This window comes from Raphanus sativus, chromosome 5 (assembly GCF_000801105.2).
Source record: "Raphanus sativus cultivar WK10039 chromosome 5, ASM80110v3, whole genome shotgun sequence".
Classification (NCBI taxonomy): Eukaryota; Viridiplantae; Streptophyta; class Magnoliopsida; order Brassicales; family Brassicaceae; genus Raphanus; species Raphanus sativus.
Window position 1 is genome coordinate 15,492,181 of NC_079515.1, and position 19,221 is coordinate 15,511,401.

Sequence of the window (19,221 nt, forward strand, 5' to 3'; positions counted from 1 at the left end):
TTTCACAATTTTGGGCTGGTTTGTTCTAAGGTTTTATCGGTTTGCAAAGTCCAAATGGTACACATCTATAACATGAACATGAAAGTGAGGTCAAACCCATTCATTTACATCAAGCCCATGTTATAAAATTAGGAGATGACATGTGGCGCAACACACACCTCCCTTCATAGTTATGTGGCGCAAGGAAGAGGCAGATAAGCCTTCTTTATTTATATATAGATTAAATATAATGTATACATAGTATTATACTTCATGTTTAATATACTAAATAATAAAATATAGATAAACATATGTAAATAGTTTTATAGTACTATTTATCCTACAAATAAAACTTCTATACAAACTACTTATGTTTTATTTACTTTTACAAAAAAAATCTTAAAAATATATGCTATTTAAAAAATAAAAATAATTATCATTCATTTAAAATAATATCGTTTATATTATTTACCAATTGATTGTTTAAGCCTATAATCACTATAAGAAGAAAATTGAAAGCAAGAAGCAGGCAGCTAATTATTTTGAAAAAATCTCATTTTTAAATTAGATTGAATAATTTATTAAATATCATTTTTTGTTTTATTAGTACCGTAAGAGTTTAAAAAACTTGAAATATATAAATTATTGATGAAATTATAATTTGTACTAAATAAAAATTGTAAACAAGAGTATATTTTTCTCTTAGAATATACAAATCAAAATATAGATCTTTTAAAACTAATAAGAGAACAATTGAAGCGTTGTATCACAGTGGTTAGTTAGAGTGTATTATAATCGTCGGACCAGGTTTGATTCCCAGCAAACTTAAATTTTTAAAAATATCTCTATTATAAAACGACGTCGTTTTATCCAACAACATCACGGTTAACTAACCCGGTGTTAGTCAAGGTAGGTTTTAATGCTATGGATTGAAGTTTGGGTTTAAAATTTTAAATAAATTTTTAGTTCAGGTATGATTCATTTATCCAAAGACCCGGATCCGATCGGATCCTACCCGGACCCAACCCGAATATCTGAAGTCTCAGGCCTATTAAATATAGTAATACCAAACTGAAATAAACTAAATAATATAGTTTGGTTTTGGTATATACCATATAAATTGATATAATATTTAAAAACTTATAATTTGGATAGATGGCCGGCCCGCACCCTGTGTGGGCATTGTACAGATTCAAATTATGGATTAAATAGTACAAAGTTTTAGAAGTAACGGATTTTATATCATAAAACAACCGTTTTTGGGATAAAGCATCAGGCACATGAAAAAATAGATAACAATTAAGTATCATGCCTACGGAATATTCTGAAAAACTTGTTTGTAGACAAACATTCAATGTTTTTGTCTCCGGCTTCCTTTCTTTACCAGTTATTACGACTTTTAATCCAGATCTCGACTTAACTCTTGAAAGTGTAACGTAGAGCTGACCATGAGAGAACACTGGTCTAGGCAGAAACATTATTAATATCTAATCAAATGTTTTATGTATTATTAAAACTAAATTTGTTCTTCATATGTTTTATGTATTATTCATATAAATATGTATTATTCAATACAATTCATATGTTTAATGTATTATTAAAACTAAATTTTTTTCTTCATTCAGCCTTTGTGGTTCAAAACTATAAGCCTTTTAGACATTACTTAATTCAATCTACTTTGATGTTTAAATTATTATCATATACTTTGAAATATGAAATAAATAAATCACGCATGTGCGGGCATCAGAATGATTTATATAATGCATGTATAGCTATTATTATTAGTGCATAAGTGGATCGGAATTATATTTTACTCTCGTTGTATCTTTGTATCTTACTCATTTAGGTTTCTCCACATATAAGTCTCTCTCCCTCTCTCTCATCATAACCTCTTAATTTTTTGGAAAAAAATAAAAAAGGTAATTACGATCATATCGTGTGTGCGGGCATTCATATGATTCATATATACTCGTCTAGCTATTAGTATAAATATATAAGTAGATTATAATTCTTTCTCAATCTCTATGTATCATTATGTCTAATTCATATACTACATGTTACGTTATTATTATAAGTGCATAAGTGGATCGTAGTTATCTTTCACTCTCTCTCTCTCTCTCTCTCTCTCTCTCTCTCTCTCTCTCTCTCTCTCTCTCTCTCTCTCTCTCTCTCTCTCTCTCTCTCTTCTCTCTCTCTCTCTCTCTCTCTCTCTCTCTCTCTCTCTCTCTCTCTCTCTCTCTCTCTCTCTCTCTCTCTCTCTTCTCTCTCTCTCTCTCTCTCTCTCTCTCTCTCCCCCCTCATCATAAACCTTTTTTTTTGAAAAATATAAAAAATGTAAACATTTTTTTAATTCACCGATTATCTTTTAACTACCACAATTTTGATTTATATGGGAATGTTTCCTAGTTTAATATTTTATCATGAATTTTTCTTGGGTGAATTACCAACTAATCATAGTTTGCCAATTAAGGTACAACTTTTTTAACGATAATAAATAAAATAATAATAATTTGTGTTAATTTTTAAAAATAAATGAAAAATATTAGTAGCTGCCAAAAGATGAATTTTTTAACAATTTTAAAACCGTCACAAAAGAGTAAATCATAAACACTAAACACTTTACCCTAAACCCTTGGACAAAGCTTAAACCCTTGGGTAAAAATCCAAACACTAAACTCTAAATTCTTGGATATACCCTAAACTCTTGGATAAATCCTAAACATTAAACTGTAAACCATTGGGTATACCCAAAACACTAAATTTCTCTCTCTCTCTCTCTCTCTCTCTCTCTCTCTCTCTCTCTCTCTCTCTCTCTCTCCTCTCTATCTCTCTCTCTCCCCCCATCATAAACCTTTTTTTTGAAAAATATAAAAATGTAAACATTTTTTTAATTCACCGATTATCTTTTAACTACCACAATTTTGATTTATATGGGAATGTTTCCTAGTTTTAATATTTTATCATGAATTTTTCTTGGGTGAATTACCAACTAATCATAGTTTGCCAATTAAGGTACAACTTTTTTAAAGATAATAAATAAAATAATAATAATTTGTGTTAATTTTTAAAAATAAATGAAAAATATTAGTAGCTGCCAAAAGATGAATTTTTTTTAACAATTTTAAAACCGTCACAAAAGAGTAAATCATAAACACTAAACACTTTACCCTAAACCCTTGGACAAAGCTTAAACCCTTGGGTAAAAAACCAAACACTAAACTCTAAATTCTTGGATATACCCTAAACTCTTGGATAAATCCTAAACATTAAACTGTAAACCATTGGGTATATCCAAAACACTAAATATCTCTCTCTTCTCTCTCTCTCTCTCTCTCTCTCTCTCTCTCTCTCTCTCTCTCTCTCTCTCTCTCTCTCTCTCTCTCTCTCTCTCTCTCTCTCTCTCTCTCTCTCTCTCTCTCTCTCTTTCTCTCTCTCTCCCTCATCGTAAACTTTTTTTTTGAAAAATATAAAAATGTAATTCTTTTAATTCATCGATTATCTTTTAACTACAATAATTTTGATTTATATGGAATGTTTCCTAGATTAATATTTTATCATGATTTTTTCTTGAGTGAATTACCAACTAATCATAGTTTGTCAATTAATATACAACTTTTTTTAAAGATAATAAATAAAATAATAATAATTTGTGTTAAGTTTTTAAAATAAATAAAAAATATTAGTAGCTACCAAAAGATGATTTTTTTTAAACAATTTTAAAACCGTCACAAAAGAGTAAATGTATAAACACTATACCCTAAACCCTTGGACAAAGCTTAAACCCTTGGCTAAAAATCCAAACACTAAACCCTAAATTCTTGGATATACCCTAAACCCTTGGATAAATCATAAACACTAAACTGTAAATCCTTGGGTATACCCAAAACACTAAATCTCTCTCTCTCTCTCTCTCTCTCTCTCTCTCTCTCTCTCTCTCTCTCTCTCTCTCTCTCTCTCTCTCTCTCTCTCTCTCTCTCTCTCTCTCTCTCTCTCTCTCTCTCTCTCTCTCTCTCTCCCTCATCGTAAACCTTTTTTTTGAAAAAATAAAAATGTAAACATTCTTTTAATTCACCGATTATCTTTTAACTACCACAATTTTGATTTATATTAGAATGTTTCCTAGTTTAATATTTTATCATGAATTTTTCTTGGTGTGAATTACCAACTAATCATAGTTTGCCAATTAATGTGCAGCTTTTTTAAAGATAATAAATAAAATAATAATAATCTGTGTTAAGTTTTTCAAATAAATGAAAAATATTAGTAGCTGCCAAAAGATGAATTTTTTAACAATTTTAAAACCGTCACAAAAGAGTAAATCATAAACATTAAACACCATACCCTAAACCCTTGGACAAAACTTAAACCCTTGGGTAAAACCCCAAACACTAAACCCTAAATTCTTGGATATACCCTAAAACCTTGGGTAAATCCTAAACACTAAACTCTAAATCCTTGGATATACCCAAAACACTAAATCTCTCTATCTCTCTCTCTCTCTCCCTCATCGTAAACCTTTTTTTTTAAGATATAAAAATGTAAACATTCTTTTAATTCACTGATTATCTTTTAACTACCACAATTTTGATTTATATAGGAATGTTTCCTAGTTTAATATTTTATCATGAATTTTTCTTGGGTGAATTACCAACTAATCATAGTTTGCCAAATAATGTACAAATTTTTTTAAAGATAATAAATAAAATAATAATAATTTTGTGTTAAGTTTTTAAAAAAATGAAAAATATTAGTAGCTGCAAAAAGATGAATTTTTTTAACAATTTTAAAACCGTCACAAAAGAGTAAATCATAAACACTAAACACTATACCCTAAACCCTTGGACAAAGCTTAAACCCTTGGGTAAAAATCCAAACACTAAACTCTGAATGCTTGGATATACCCTAAACCCTTGGATAAATCCTAAACACTAAACTGTAACCCTTGTATATACCCAAAACACTAAATCTCTTCTCTCTCTCTCTCTCTCTCTCTCTCTCTCTCTCTCTCTCTCTCTCTCTCTCTCTCTCTCTCTCTCTCTCTCTCTCTCTCTCTCTCTCTCTCTCTCAAATTAGTGATACTTTCCTATTTGTAATTTGTTAATTTTTTTATTAATAACTTACCTTATTTTCATTGTGTATTACTTACACAACTTGGTATCCTATTTATTGCTTTGTTTAAATAATTTACCTTTAGTTAATTTGGTTTTAATAACTTACCATATATTAAATATGGATTACTTTGGGAAGTTGATATCATATTTACTGCAGACCAATTTATGATAATATAATAGGTATCTTAATGTTTTAAGATCATATTTCCTAGAAAACAAACAGATGAATGTTTTAACATACACTGAATTCACTGTTTGAATTTCGCATCAGAGACTCAAGTCACTCAACGCGAGTATACTATTGATAACACGTTTCAAAACTTAAACAACGTCAATGAACTTTCGTTCAAATGCATGATTGATTCAATCTCCTCCAAAGACAAAATCTCAATTTGATCTTCTGATAAACTCAAGTCTGAAAAGAACATGTAAAAAATAATATTTACCCAATCACAATTTCTAATGACGTTTTTTTTTATAAAAACATGAGCTAACTTGGTTTATCCGTACTTTTTCTTTGGTTGCATAATATATCTTGTGATAGTTTTTCCCAAGTAGCATTCCAAACGTTTTCTGGATTTGTGATACTATGTGTTAGCAATAGGATACAAAACAACTTGCGTAGATCTTTTGCTGATGCCCAATAACATGCTTCTTTAATAGTTTCAATATTTTCTTCATCATCGTCCTTCCGGATAACAGAAGAAGTTATCTTTTTCTAAAAAACGTCATTAGATTAAGCTTTGATGAAAATAAGAAACCTAAAATGTAGACCATAAGAAAATGTAAGATATATATATATATATAACAGTGTTGATATGATTGCACGACAAGTTAGTATCAAAAAATATATATTCATACAATTTATCACATTCTTTTTATTGTTATATAGATGTTCTGAATTTAATGCGTTCACATAAATCATTTTTACTTATTACCAATCAATCTTGTGAATTAAATATGACGAATATATGTTACGAGATGTTGTAATCATCATTAATTGATAATCATTAATGTGATAAATATGGACATTTTTTTCATTCAAGGCAAATTGTGACAACTAAATAATAAACAAGTAATAATATAATTGTTAAATGATGATAATAATAATTATAAAATGACCCTATTATATATTGAGATCTGAAAACAAAAAACAATCCAATAAAAATATAACTAAAAAAACAATAAAGAATACATTGACTAAATAATAACATGTCATTAGAACGAAAATTAAATAATTTCATCTCTCCCAACAGATTATTACTAAAACATGGGCGTTATTACAATGCAATTGTTTTAAAAATTGTCATGAACACAAGAAAAGAAAAGACTAAATGTGTTTTTCTTTGAAATAAATAATAATGAATAACGCGGATAGCGACAAAAACCATTGCAACATAAGTAAGTTTTCAATAATCAAAAAATCTCAAGCTAGATATGATAAGACAAATCCATTTTATCATAGTAAGAATGCGGAAGTAAGACAAAGCCATAATAATAGGAAATAAATCTTTTTAAAAATCTTTGAGATCACTCCCCCTTGATTTTCTTGTGAGAATGTCTCTTGTTGAGAGAGTGTTGATACTCAAGGCTACTGTCATGATCTTCTTGGCTTTTTCTTTTAGACAAGGGAGTTCCTGAAAAATCCAGAACCAGAGAAAATATCATCTCAGGACTGTAACATCAGGATCTGCAAAAGAAAGAGTTCATCTCATTAGTATGCTATTGTAACTATAAAATGTAAGCAATTATAAAGTGTAATACATGTTTAGGAGGCAAAGCAGAAAATATTAATTTTTCATAATAAACATTTAAATTGAATAAAGAAAGTAAATAAATCTACAATATCATAAGCTGATTTGAATTAAATATTAGTCTTCTTGCGCAAGTTAGATTTATTTAAAATAAGGCAACAAGAATAAAAACGACTTTGAAAATTTAGAAAGATTTAAAAGTCCAATTAATGTGATACCACATTGCGCAAGAATAAATAGAGTTATTAAATCTACAATATCATAAACTGATTTGAATTAAATATTGGGCTTATTGCAAAAGTGACTCAAAACTTGAATTCAAACAGAAAACTAACCTTTTCTTTTGACTCATTTTTTTTTTGAGTTTTTAACCCCACATCTGCATTTTATCTACGAAAATGCCATTAACCCTTTTTTTTTTTTTTCGAAAATGGCTTCTTTACTGTCTCAACCTCATTTTCTTCAAGTATTTACAATATTGCCACTGCCATGAATAGTGGGAACAACCTTGTACGAACTGTTTGGAGCTTTTAATGCCCTTTAATGCACGTAAATCTCTTTACACTCTCTCTGTTTCAATTGTTATGAACTAAAAACAACATTTCTTTCACTTTCTCTCCATATTCATCCAAAAAACTGAAGCTTTTGATTCAAAATTGTTTGGAGCCATATTTCTTTCGTTTTGACTTACGGTTGCTTTCGTTTGAGGTTCTGGGTGGTTGGAGAAGACCCTGTGTGCAAACAAAGTCATCTCACCTAGTTTAAGGTACGAATTTGAATTTTTTTCAAAATCTGTTCGCGTAGAAGACTTACAAGTAAGTCATCTGTATGTAGAAGACTTACTGATGAGTCTTCTGGTCAAACGGACGACTTAAACTAAGTCGTCCAGCTTTGTTTGGTGAAAAAAAACAGTCCAGACGACTTATATATAAGTCGTCTACGAGAAACAGGCTAGTTTTGCATTTGACCGAATCGTGTCAGATCTTTGACTATTTCTGGACGACTTATAATTCAGTCGTCTCTCGGAAAGTTAAAATTTCAATATTTTATTAAACTAGACGACTTACGTGTAAGTCGTCTTAGGTTAGTTTTGTAGTTGAAAAATAAAACTTCATAATTTAATTTTTACCAGACGACATAATATAAAGTCGTCCCGTCAGAAGACTTAATTTAAAGTCGTCCGGGGAAAGCAAAGTCGTCCAGAATTTTTCCCAATTAAGTCGTCCAAACCTTGCTTATCCCGGACGACCTTAAATTAAGTCGTCTAGCTGGACGACTTTTAGTTAAGTCGTCTCGAGAAAGTTAAATTTCAAGTTTTATTTTTCAATTACAAAACTAACCTGGGACGACTTACGTGTAAGTCGTCTAGTTTGAATAAAATATTGAAATTTTTACTTTCCAGAGACGACTGATTTATAAGTCGTCCAGAAATAGTCAAAGATCTGACACGATTCGGTCAAATGCAAAACTAGCCCGTTTTTCGTAGACGACTTATATATAAGTCGTCTGAAATTTTTTTTTTAACAAACAAAGCCGGACGACTTAGAATTAAGTCGTCCCTTTTAATTTTCAATTGCAAAAGTGACCTCTTTAGACGACTTACCTTTAAGTCTTCTGGACGACTTAAATCTAAGTCGTCTGCGATAATGTTTGTTGAACTTCTTCATTTTCTCTATGTTTACTAATGTGTTTTTTTTGAATATTTGCAGATGATTTTTAAGTTACATGCAGTGTATGGAGAATGGTTGTTGAGAGATTTCCGTTGGGATTTTGTGGTTGATGATCTCAAAGGAGCAAGATTGTTTTTATTGAATGAAGATTCAACACATGCTGAACTTGTTGCAATGGCTCAAGAAGATTATAACCTGGACATGAGATCAGTGACTGTGGAGATTAGCTACTCATTACCAGCAGAAATGATGATGACTCCAAGCAGTCCTCCCATTCATGTTACAAGTGATAGACAAGTTCGAAACTTGCTCGAGATACTCAAAACGCATAGAGTATGTCTTTGTGTATCAAGCCGCAGCAAGGTGGAAACGGTTTCAGAGAAAAGAGAAGAAGCTGGTGAATGGGAAGAAGATGTTGGTGATAATGATGAAGCTGGTGAATGGGAAGAAGATGTTGGTGATAATGATGAGGCTGATGAATGTTTTGAAGATGTTGGTGATAATGAGTCTGTTGAAGATGAAAATCAAGATGGGGAGGAGGAAAATGGGAGGAGGAAAATGGGGAGGAGGATGCTGATAACACTATTGTTGGTGAAACGGATCAGAATGGTGGGGATTACAGTCTTTATGGAAAGGTTCTAGATGAGGACGAGGAAGATGATGATAATATTTGTTTTGAAGAAATTGAAAAGACATATGCTAAGACAAATGCTATTGAAGGAGGAAAATCGGACTGTACCAGCATCTATGTCAACCAGAGTTTTGTTAGCAAGGATGCACTGCTTTCAGAGCTGCGGTTGACAGCAGTGAGGGGTAGGTTTTCTTTCAGAATATACAAATCAACAAAAACTCTCCTTGTGGCAATATGTCGGGTTAGCGGTTGTGGATGGAAGATCAGAGCGAGTGTGAAACATGGGTCAAACACGTTTTGGGTAACAAAGTATGTGGAAAAACATTTATGCTCAATTGGAGACCGAATCGCTCAGCGGAGACACTGTACTCCAAAGTATGTTGGTAGTCTTTTCATTGATCGTGTTGGGATCATTGATGGGATAACTCCACAGCATATCACTGATGCAATGAAGAACATGTTTGGCATGACGCTTGATTACACCACTTCATACAGAGCACTGTTATATGCACAGAAATTGGTGAGAGGATCAGCAGAAGAAGGGTATTCGCGTCTGCCTTCATATCTCGAGCAAATCTCCATTGCAAATCCTGATTCTATCACGGCTATAGAACTTGATTCTGAGAAAAGATTTAAGTATCTATTTCTCTCTTTTGGAGCTTCTATCAAAGGTTTTAAGTATCAGAGAAGGGTCATTGTGGTGGATGGAACTCACCTAAGTGGAAAGTATGGAGGTGTTATGTTAGTTGCAGCCGCACAAGATGGCAATTTTCAGATATTCCCATTGGCTTTTGGGATCGTGGATGCTGAAGATGAACCTTCTTGGCAATTTTCAGATATTCCCATTGACTTATTTGTAAGTCGTCCAGCTGGAAAACCTTCCATCCAGCTGGAAAACCTTCCAGACGACTTATTTGTAAGTTAGAAAATCTATACAAGTTAGAAAATCAAATAAATCATACATGCCCACAAACATACAAATAGATTTGTGTAAACAAATAGTTCAAATATACAAATAGATTTGTGTATACAAATAGTTCAAATATACAAATTGATTTGTGTATCTATACAAGTTAAAAAATCTATACAAGTTAAAAAATCTATACAAGTTAAAAAAATCTATACAAATTGATTTGTGTATCTAATCATACATGCCCACAAACATACCACCATCCTCATTATCTTTCAGATGCTGATCAACAAGCTCCGTCCATATAGCCAAAGCCATAGCATCCCTCATAGTCTTCGCATTGGACCTAGCAAAGTCTTTAGGGCTAAAGGGGACCCCAAGAGCATGACATTCAATGTACTTTGCAGCGTACACGCCACAATCACCATTGTTGGCCGTGGGTACATCTTTGAGCAGTCTCTCATATGTGTATCGCTCCAACCCATGCATCTGGTCTCCGCACTCCACAATCAGATAAGGGACCATCTCGAGAAAAGGCTCCATTATCTCATCCCATCTTTCTGGTATGGTAGTTGAAGGTATGCTGTCCCAGACGACTATGTGCCTCTTAGGGATCGATATCCAAATAGCCACCCAATGTTTGTTGTCCAAGTTCAGTGGCGCATAGATATCATCAATGTCCTCCCCCCACTTCTTGTTTGATTGGCAAAATGAAGGCATTGATCCGTCATACAAACTCGCCGCCCCACTAGGTAGCATTTTTCCTAAACCATTGTGATCAGACGACGATGCTTTGAAGACCAGATACTGTTCTCTCCAAGACTGGGTAAAGTTGTGATCCAGGAAGCACATTCGCTCGCTCCGGAAACATTGTGGGTTCTCCTTATACCTCTGCCTCAGCACATTCATCCAAGCATCTATATGCTGCATATAAATTAATACAAGTTAGAACCTTCCAGACGAGCTGGAAAACCTTCCAGACGACTTATTTGTAAGTCGTCCAGCTGGAAAACCTTCCAGACGACTTATATATTTACAAATCTATACAAAGACAAGTTACCAGACGACTTATTTGTAAGTCTTCTGGAAGGTTTTCCAGCTGGACGACTTACAAATAAGTCGTCCAGCTGGAAAACCTTCCAGACGACTTATATATTTACAAATCTATACAAAGACAAGTTACCAGACGACTTAAAGATAAGCAGAAGACTTACTACGTCTTCCAGCCATGCTTTGGATGTCCGGAGTTTTTGATACCACCAAGTTGGTGATGTACGTGGTTTGTCCTCTTCCTTAGTGAAATAATCACTGCAAACAAAAAAGCAATCAGTTTTGGTAGACTAAATCAAGCTATTATGGGTAAAGCAATCACTTACGGATCAGTTTTCAACCAATCAGCGAGCTCCTTCATCTTAGGTCTGTTTAGTGTGGGAAATGGATTATACTTTCCCACTCTAAGGAGTTTCCTTCTCTCTGCCGTATAAGGAGATATCTGCGTGGGAGCAGGTTTCTTCGTTCGTTCACTCCTTGCACGCACAGAAGCAGTGGGAGCTGTTTGGTCCAATACAACCAGGCTCGGTTCTGAAGCTGGAACGCTTGGATCGGTGGAAGCGAAGCTCGGTTGTTGATCGTTGGAAGCGAAGCTCGGTTGGTCAGTGGAAGTGAGAGGAACAATCTCTTTGGAGGTGACACCATCTGCTTTATCCTCCGGCAAGATCTTATATACCGAGATCGCCTCATCTGCTGTATCCTCCGGCAACAATCTCTGCAATAAAAGAGAACAAGTTAACCCTGGACGACTTAAATAAAAGTTGGGAGAGGATTTGGTTCCTGCTGGAGTTCAGACGACTTATATATTTACAAATCTATACAAAGACAAGTTACCAGACGACTTAAAGATTTGATACTAACCTCTTTGGGCAGAGGAGAAGGCTGTTTCTTTTGAGGAGAAGGCTTTTTCGTTTGAGGAGCAGGCTGTTTCGTTTGAGGAGCAGGCTGTTTAGTTTGAGGAGCAGGCTGTTTCGTTTGAGGAGCAGGCTGTTTCGTTTGAGGAGTAGGCTTTGCCTTTTGAGGAGTAGGCTTTGCCTTTTGAGGAGCAGGCTGTCTGGTGGGAGGAGTAGGATGATTGGTTTGAAGTGTAGGCTGATCCTTTTGAGGAGTAGTCTGTTTGTTACTAACCCCGGTTTCTGGGGCTTGTGGGGTAGGGTGTTTTTTACTAACCCCGGTTTCTGGGGCTTGAGGGGTAGCCTGATTGGTGACACCAACCTTCTTCTCCACAGCTTCCAATCTATCGGAGATCTTCCTAATCTCCCTGATGCACTTCTTAAACCCATCTTTCATCATGTCACCTAAGCCACTTCTTAAGTCCTTGAACATGTTTTCAAACTCCTCTCTGGTCACCCAACTAGCCTCTTCTCTAGCCTCTTCTGTAGCCTCTTCTGTAGCCTCTGTAGGAGCCTCTTCTCTAGCCTCTTTAGGAGCCTCTTTAGGAGCCTCTTTACGAGCTTTCTTCCGAGGTCTCTGATTGTCTTCCTCCACCTCCTCCACAACCATCTCTTTGGCTCTTTTCGATGGAGTCACAAACTTGGGTTTTGTACCAGTGACTTCCCAGCAATCCATGGTCCACTTCCACGGTCTCCGATCATACATGACTTTAATGATGTTCTCCGCGGGCACGTCATCAACCTCAGAGTCCCATTTTGGCCACATTTCACTAATTTCCTTCTCAACAAAGTTGATCACGCGGGTCTGCGGTAAATAGAAGAAGAATCGAGTTAGATATTTGAAACAAAATACTAAATAGACGACTTAATTATAAGTCGTCAACTAAGTCGTCCAGCTGGACGACCTTCCAGACGACTTATTATAAGTCGTCTACTAAGTCGTCCAGTTGGACGACCTTCCAGACGACTTATAATAAGTCGTCTACTAAGTCGTCCAGCTGGAAGACCTTCCAGACGACTTATAATAAGTCGTCTACTAAGTCGTCCAGTTGGAAGACCTTCCAGACGACTTATAATAAGTCGTCTACTAAGTCGTCCAGCTGGAAGACCTTCCAGACGACTTATAATAAGTCGTCTACTAAGTCGTCCAGCTGGAAGACCTTCCAGACGACTTATAATAAGTCGTCTACTAAGTCGTCCAGCTGGAAGACCTTCCAGACGACTTAATTAAGTGAAGATGGAAAGGTACCTGACTCAAGATAGCAGCTTTCATGAATCTGCGGCCTCTGCTGCCGTCGTAAGCCAGAATCGGTGGAGACGGACTGTTTGCTCTGGGTAGACCAATACTAGCACCCAATCCCGGAATAGCTGTGTATGCCCAGACCTGAAGAACTTGTATAAAGCCATCCACGGTGTAACAGCCAGTAATATCTTTGTTCCACAAAGAGTCCATCAGCACCTTAAACGCGACTCTCCCCCATGGATAATTCTCAAACCTTTCTAAATCCATCACTAGCCTTGCGAGAGTAGCTCGTGTAGCGCTTGAGAACTTTTCCCTTCAATGAATCCAGTGAAGATGGAAAGGTACGCGAGTCGCTTGCGATCTTCCCTGGACCAATCCCCGCATCTCTTCAGTGCTGCTATTATCTGATCGGTACTTGGCCCAGCTTCCCGATGAACTCCCATCATCTCCCAGAAAGAAACCATCTGTGGGGTAACTTCACATTCTGGTGTCTCAAGGTCCTCGATGTAGTCGCAGTTTAGACCAGTGATGTTTTCAAACTCTAACAGTGAAAACCTCGCAGGTTCTGGACCAACGAGACACCACATCTCGTACTTCTTCTTAATGTCCAGCTTTAAACCGAGCAAGTGGTGAACCAGCCTTGAAGCCCAACCAAATCCCTGCTCCTTGAACTTGATGAAAACTCCCAATCTCGACTCCTTGAGCTCTTCAAATTCAGCATCAGTGAGAGCTTCCCTAAGAGCAGTATGCAACTTCGTGTTATCCGTATGATACGAAATGCTATTGTGGGGTTCTGGCTCTTCCCCTAATGTGTATAACCTACGGGGGAGTTCTGGAATATCCATCCTTTTTGTCTGCAAAATAATCAAAGACAACAATAGAAGTCAGAACACAAGCTAAATCAATCACGCCTTAATTGTTACTCCAGACGACTTAGTAGACGACTTAAATATAAGTCGTCTAGAAAGTCGTCCAACTGGACGACTTAGTTGACGACTTATATTTAAGTCGTCTGGAAAGTCTTCCAAATGGACGTACTAAGTCGTCCAGGTTGAAGACTTTCCAGACGACTTACTTACAAGTCTTCCAGTAGAAAAATTTCAAGCGGACCTGATTAGTCGCAGAAGGAGTTCGAGTACTCGTCATTGTGGTTATAGATCTGAAAAAATAAACGTGAAACGGTGAGAATGAGTAAATTGAAAGAGACAACGTTTTATGTTCATCTTTTCCACGAGTTTGATGACTTACCGGCGTTAGGGTTTACAGAGAAACGGCGCTACGGTTTACAGAGAAGAAGCGGCGGCGCTAGGGTTTAGAAGAAGCAGCGGCGCTAGGGTTTAGAAGAAACGGCGGTGCTAGCTAGTGTTTAGAGTAAGCGACGGTGAGAACGTTGGTGAGCACGGTGGCGAGGGCGACGGTTTGTTCGGAAATAGTGGAAGCGGGGGCGCTAGGGTTTAGAGGAATCGGCGGCGCTAGGGTTAGAAGAAGCTGCGGCGACAACGGTGAGAATGAAGTGAGATAGATAGCCGACGTTGAGAACGATGGTTGTTCGGAAATAGTGGGAATTCGAATCGCCTTTGATATCGCCGGTGAGAGAGAACTGTTAGGGTTTCTGTTCGCGGAAAATGAAAAAAAAAAAAAAAATCACCTTATATATTGGGTAAATAATCCGGTTAGCTTTAAAAGTACATTGGTAAACTTTAAGGTTTGGTCCGGTTTAGACGACTTATTCTGGCTGATAATGTACATCAGACGACCTAATATTTAGTCGTCTGGGAACAGAAGACTAAATATTAAGTCGTCCAATACCCTAAAATGAACCCCTAAACTAAAATGACTAAATTAACTTACTAACCACGTTATAAAATCAAATTATACTTCAATAGTGTTTACTATACACAGAAATGAACACGCCTAGGTAATTTTAAAATTTTTCAAAAACGGTTTTAATGCTTTCCAAAATCTAACCCTAAGAACACATACAATACTACAACATATGTTGATGAAACATAAACTAAAGAATATCATGACTCACTACTTTCACTCATCTGGGCTGAAAACAATTGAAATTTGTTATATATTAATTTATATCTCTTAAGACATATGTTAATTACATAATTCCAATTTTTCACTTATCAAAATATTTTTTACAAAATTTTTAAATTATGTTTAAGAATAACTGTCCAGACGACTTAACTTAAAGTCGTCTGGACGACTTATTTTCAAGTCGTCTGTAAACAGACGACTTGCGAGGGGTAGAAACGTAAAAAAAAATCCGTTTTTTTGTTTGTTCACAAGGAGATAGTTGTAATTTCAATAGCCTTTTAGGTTACTTTTGCCTTTGACCCAAGTTGGGGTACTCTTTTGGGTTTGACTCCAAGTTTTGAGTCACAATTGGTAATTCTCCCTTAAATATTAGTCTTCTTGCGCAAGTTAGATTTATTTAAAATAAGGCAACAAGATTAAAAACGACTTTGAAAATTTAGAAAGATTTAAAAGTCAAATTACTGTGATACCCCATTATTCAAAAATAACAGATTCTCAATAAATATAAATAAATATGATTAAAACTTTCGCAAGAATTATTCAAATAAATAAGGTAACTTATATTTATAATAGATTCATAAGAGATCATATTAATTGCGCAAGAAAATAATTAATAATCGATGCATGTTCTATCAAAAATGTGCAGATATGTGAATATATATGAATTTATAAGATATACATTTTTAATATGATAAATTGTATTTAATCATATTTGAGTACAAAGTTGATAATATGTATAAAAAGTTATACTAACTTTTATAATAAAATATTGATTAAAGATTTTGTTCTTTAATGTATAAGCAAATAATTATTTGCAAAAACATAGAGAAAGTAACAAAGCATGAAACTTACATTGTAGTTTACGTGTTTTGGATGATATGATCATTTAAGTACATATGGATCCTCATGAGGAAACGTCATAATCGTTGGTCTGCGTATATATAAACTAAAATTGTAAATTAAAAAACCAATAGAAAAATATATATGAAAACATTTTCTCCTTCTAAGCTCTAACAAACAAATCATTAAATAGAAAGACAATAACTATAAACATATTAAAAAGGTAAGAATCAAAATTCAAATAAATCTACGATTAATCAAATCATATAGAGAGATAAAAAAATTAACCTGCATCGTGCTGAAATCGTTATAATAGGGCATCTGCATATAAACCAAAAGAAAAGTTAGCTCTGATAAAATATATATATATATAAAAGCTTAATGATGTAAAATAACAAAAACAATATCAACATAAAAAGTTCAGGATAAAAAGTCAGTGGCTTCGTTTCTTCTACTGTGAATGTCTTATATATACTAAATTGGTGGACGTTTCTCAATGATTTAACTTGCATGATAAGCTAAAATATCATAATATTTTAATTCTGAATTTGTAAAAAGGAAACTTATCAATACATGTATTTATTATATTTCTTGCGCAAGTTATGATTAATGAGAGCAATTAATGTAACTTTCAAATTAAGTATTTATATATCATTAAGAATATAAATTTCTAATATTCTTACACATGTTTTGATTTATGAGATTAGGAATTAATGTAAATGGTCGATATTTATTAAAATTCTTGCGCAAGTTATGATTAATAAGATTAGCAATTAACGCAAAGAATATTACTTGCGCAAGTAATTGGTTAGACTAAGGTATGTAAATTAAATTACGTTTGATTAAAGGAAACATATTAAATTTGTAATGTTAAAAACGATTATGCATATTATATGATGCGAGACTTGCGCAAGTAATCAATGTAAATAAGGTATGTTGATAATAATAATATAAAACGTATTATGCCATTAAGACATTTAATGATTAGTCGACATTTATTAAAATTGTTCTGCAAGTTGGGATTAATGGTGGACGTTTATTAAGATTCTAGCGCAAGAAATGATTAGTGCGATTAACAGTTAATGTGACTTTCCAATTAGAAGCTCGAGTAGAAAAATAAATCGAAAAGAAAAATACAAAAATTCGACCAATAGAATCGCTAGATTTTTCGTGAAAAGCTCTGTGTGAGCGCCACGTGTCCAATGTACTTCTCTTTTAATATATAGGAGGATTAAAGCAGGATCCTATTTTAAAAATTTAGGATTTTGTCCATGTAGTTCAATATATTTACAAGTCTTCCCATTGACATTTAATTTAAACTAAAAATAGAATATTCTCTATTACTATGATAATTATTATTTTCCATATTTTGTGAATGATAATAATTTTAATTTTTATGCATTACATACTTTTCATTTATTTTGAATATCATTTTATCTGTAATATTATTTAAAGATCGGATATGAATATATACTTGCAAATTAAAAAAATATTATTATGCCATTTCTTACATAATAATGATATGCCAATTTTTAGTGTTCAATTTTTTAAAACTTATCTAAAAATTAAGTTTTAGATCTAAATATAAATAAAAATACAAACTTATCATAGTAACCAAAAAAAGAAAATAATATTTTCATATCAATAAAGTTTCCTATTACCATTGTTTCGTTTTCTTCAAGTGACGTAATACAAATTTCATTAAAGTCTAAATAATTACTTTTTCAACTTTATATAATATTAAGAAGTATGAATTATTTAATAAACCTTTCAAAAATATTATTTTTTTTTTGGTTTTCAGCGGGTCATCTCATATTAGATCTTAGGTTAATAGCAGATTTTTAGTTTTTTTACCAAATTTTCTAAGATTATAATTACAATTATTTTTATTAAATTGAACTAAATTATACACATATCACTCGATTTATCGGTTTGATTATAGGTCTGGGTTGGATATAAAAACACCGCTTGAAAATCAATTAGTACAATAGAAAAATGTTTTTGAAACACAAATAGAAAACTTAAAAATTATTAATTTTCTAATCAAAATTACAAATTAAATTAAATTTTATGAAAATAAAAATATATCCGCGCTTTTAAAACGCGGATCAAAATCTAGTGATTAGGTTATAACTAATCAATCAAAATAAAACATATATATACACAATATATAACGATACAGGTAATTGATTTGTTATACAATTATCCTTTTGTTAATATTTAACACCATACACTTTTACATTAAAATTCTTAATTTAGGAAAACACTTAAACAATAGAAAAAATAACTCACCGCAGCCGCAAGTTCTTAACTTTTATTCTCAAGAAGTTTTTTAAACCGTAAAATCAAATAACTAACTAATTTTGTCAAACACTTCATTAAACATAAAAACAACTATAAAGTGTTTAATACATACAAACTAAACATATACAGTATATGTCAATTTTTTTTTTTAGAAAATAAGATTCTAAAATCTAACCTTAAAATATAAACAATGCTACAACATATGTTACAAAATTCTAAACCAAGACAATCATGATTTACGATCTATATACACTCATCTATATTAAAAAACCGGGCTTCGTAGCCTGGTGGTAATGGAACCTCGGCTGAGGTGCCCGCCACCCAGCTTCGAAACCCGGCAACAGCGATTTAACATCCTTATTGCTGGGGCGCTGGACCCCTTCGGAGGATATTTGGGAAAGTGGCTGCCCAGACACCAGAGATATCAAAAAAAAAAAAAAAAATCTATATTAAAAACAATTTAATTTTAATAAATCTAAATATACATAGTTTAGAATTGCTTATAATTATCATCCGTTTTAACATAATTAAAATTTAATGAGTATTTTACTTATTTTTCTTTCGGCTTATGAATAGTTTATGTCTAGATTCGAAAACTTTAAAATGTATAACATAAAAATATATGAGTTTATATGCTAATATAATTAGCATAAATATGATCTTGTACAAAATAAAATTTGACAAGAAAAATAAATAAATAAATAAATAAAATAATAGCAGCGTTGTTGCGACGCAGAGTTTAACAGGTCAGAGAGAGCGTCTCTCCATCTGAATAAATACCCTTTCTAAT

At 33.4% G+C, this 19,221-nt stretch overlaps 2 protein-coding genes across 2 annotated transcripts; one reads left to right on the top strand and one right to left on the bottom strand.

Moving 5' to 3' along the window:
* The first annotated feature begins 7,395 nt into the window (after positions 1–7,395).
* Positions 7,396–9,913, top strand: LOC130512538 (uncharacterized). Its single transcript, XM_057010629.1, has 2 exons — positions 7,396–7,610; positions 8,554–9,913. The coding sequence occupies exon 2, from the start codon at positions 8,554–8,556 to the stop codon at positions 9,154–9,156; it is 603 nt and encodes a 200-aa protein (XP_056866609.1). The 5' UTR covers positions 7,396–7,610; the 3' UTR covers positions 9,157–9,913.
* A 336-nt stretch (positions 9,914–10,249) lies between these two features.
* Positions 10,250–12,428, bottom strand: LOC130512686 (uncharacterized). The gene is made up of 4 exons (XM_057010907.1): positions 11,967–12,428; positions 11,432–11,820; positions 11,270–11,363; positions 10,250–10,979 (listed from the first exon to the last, which is right to left on the bottom strand). Exons 1-4 carry the CDS (start codon positions 12,396–12,398, stop codon positions 10,287–10,289), a joined length of 1,608 nt encoding a protein of 535 aa, XP_056866887.1. The 5' UTR covers positions 12,399–12,428; the 3' UTR covers positions 10,250–10,286.
* Between the last annotated feature and the right edge of the window lie 6,793 nt (positions 12,429–19,221).

Excerpts from the sequence above, each read along its gene's own strand:
- LOC130512538 (XM_057010629.1), top strand. The coding sequence starts at position 8,554 with ATGATTTTTAAGTTACATGCAGTGTATGGAGAATGGTTGTTGAGAGAT.
- LOC130512686 (XM_057010907.1), bottom strand. The coding sequence starts at position 12,398 with ATGATGAAAGATGGGTTTAAGAAGTGCATCAGGGAGATTAGGAAGATC. Across the intron at positions 11,821-11,966 it reads CTTCTCCTCTGCCCAAAGAG|AGATTGTTGCCGGAGGATAC; the intron begins GTTAGTATCAAA and ends CTTTTATTGCAG. Across the intron at positions 10,980-11,269 it reads AAGCATGGCTGGAAGACGTA|CATATAGATGCTTGGATGAA; the intron begins GTAAGTCTTCTG and ends ATTTATATGCAG.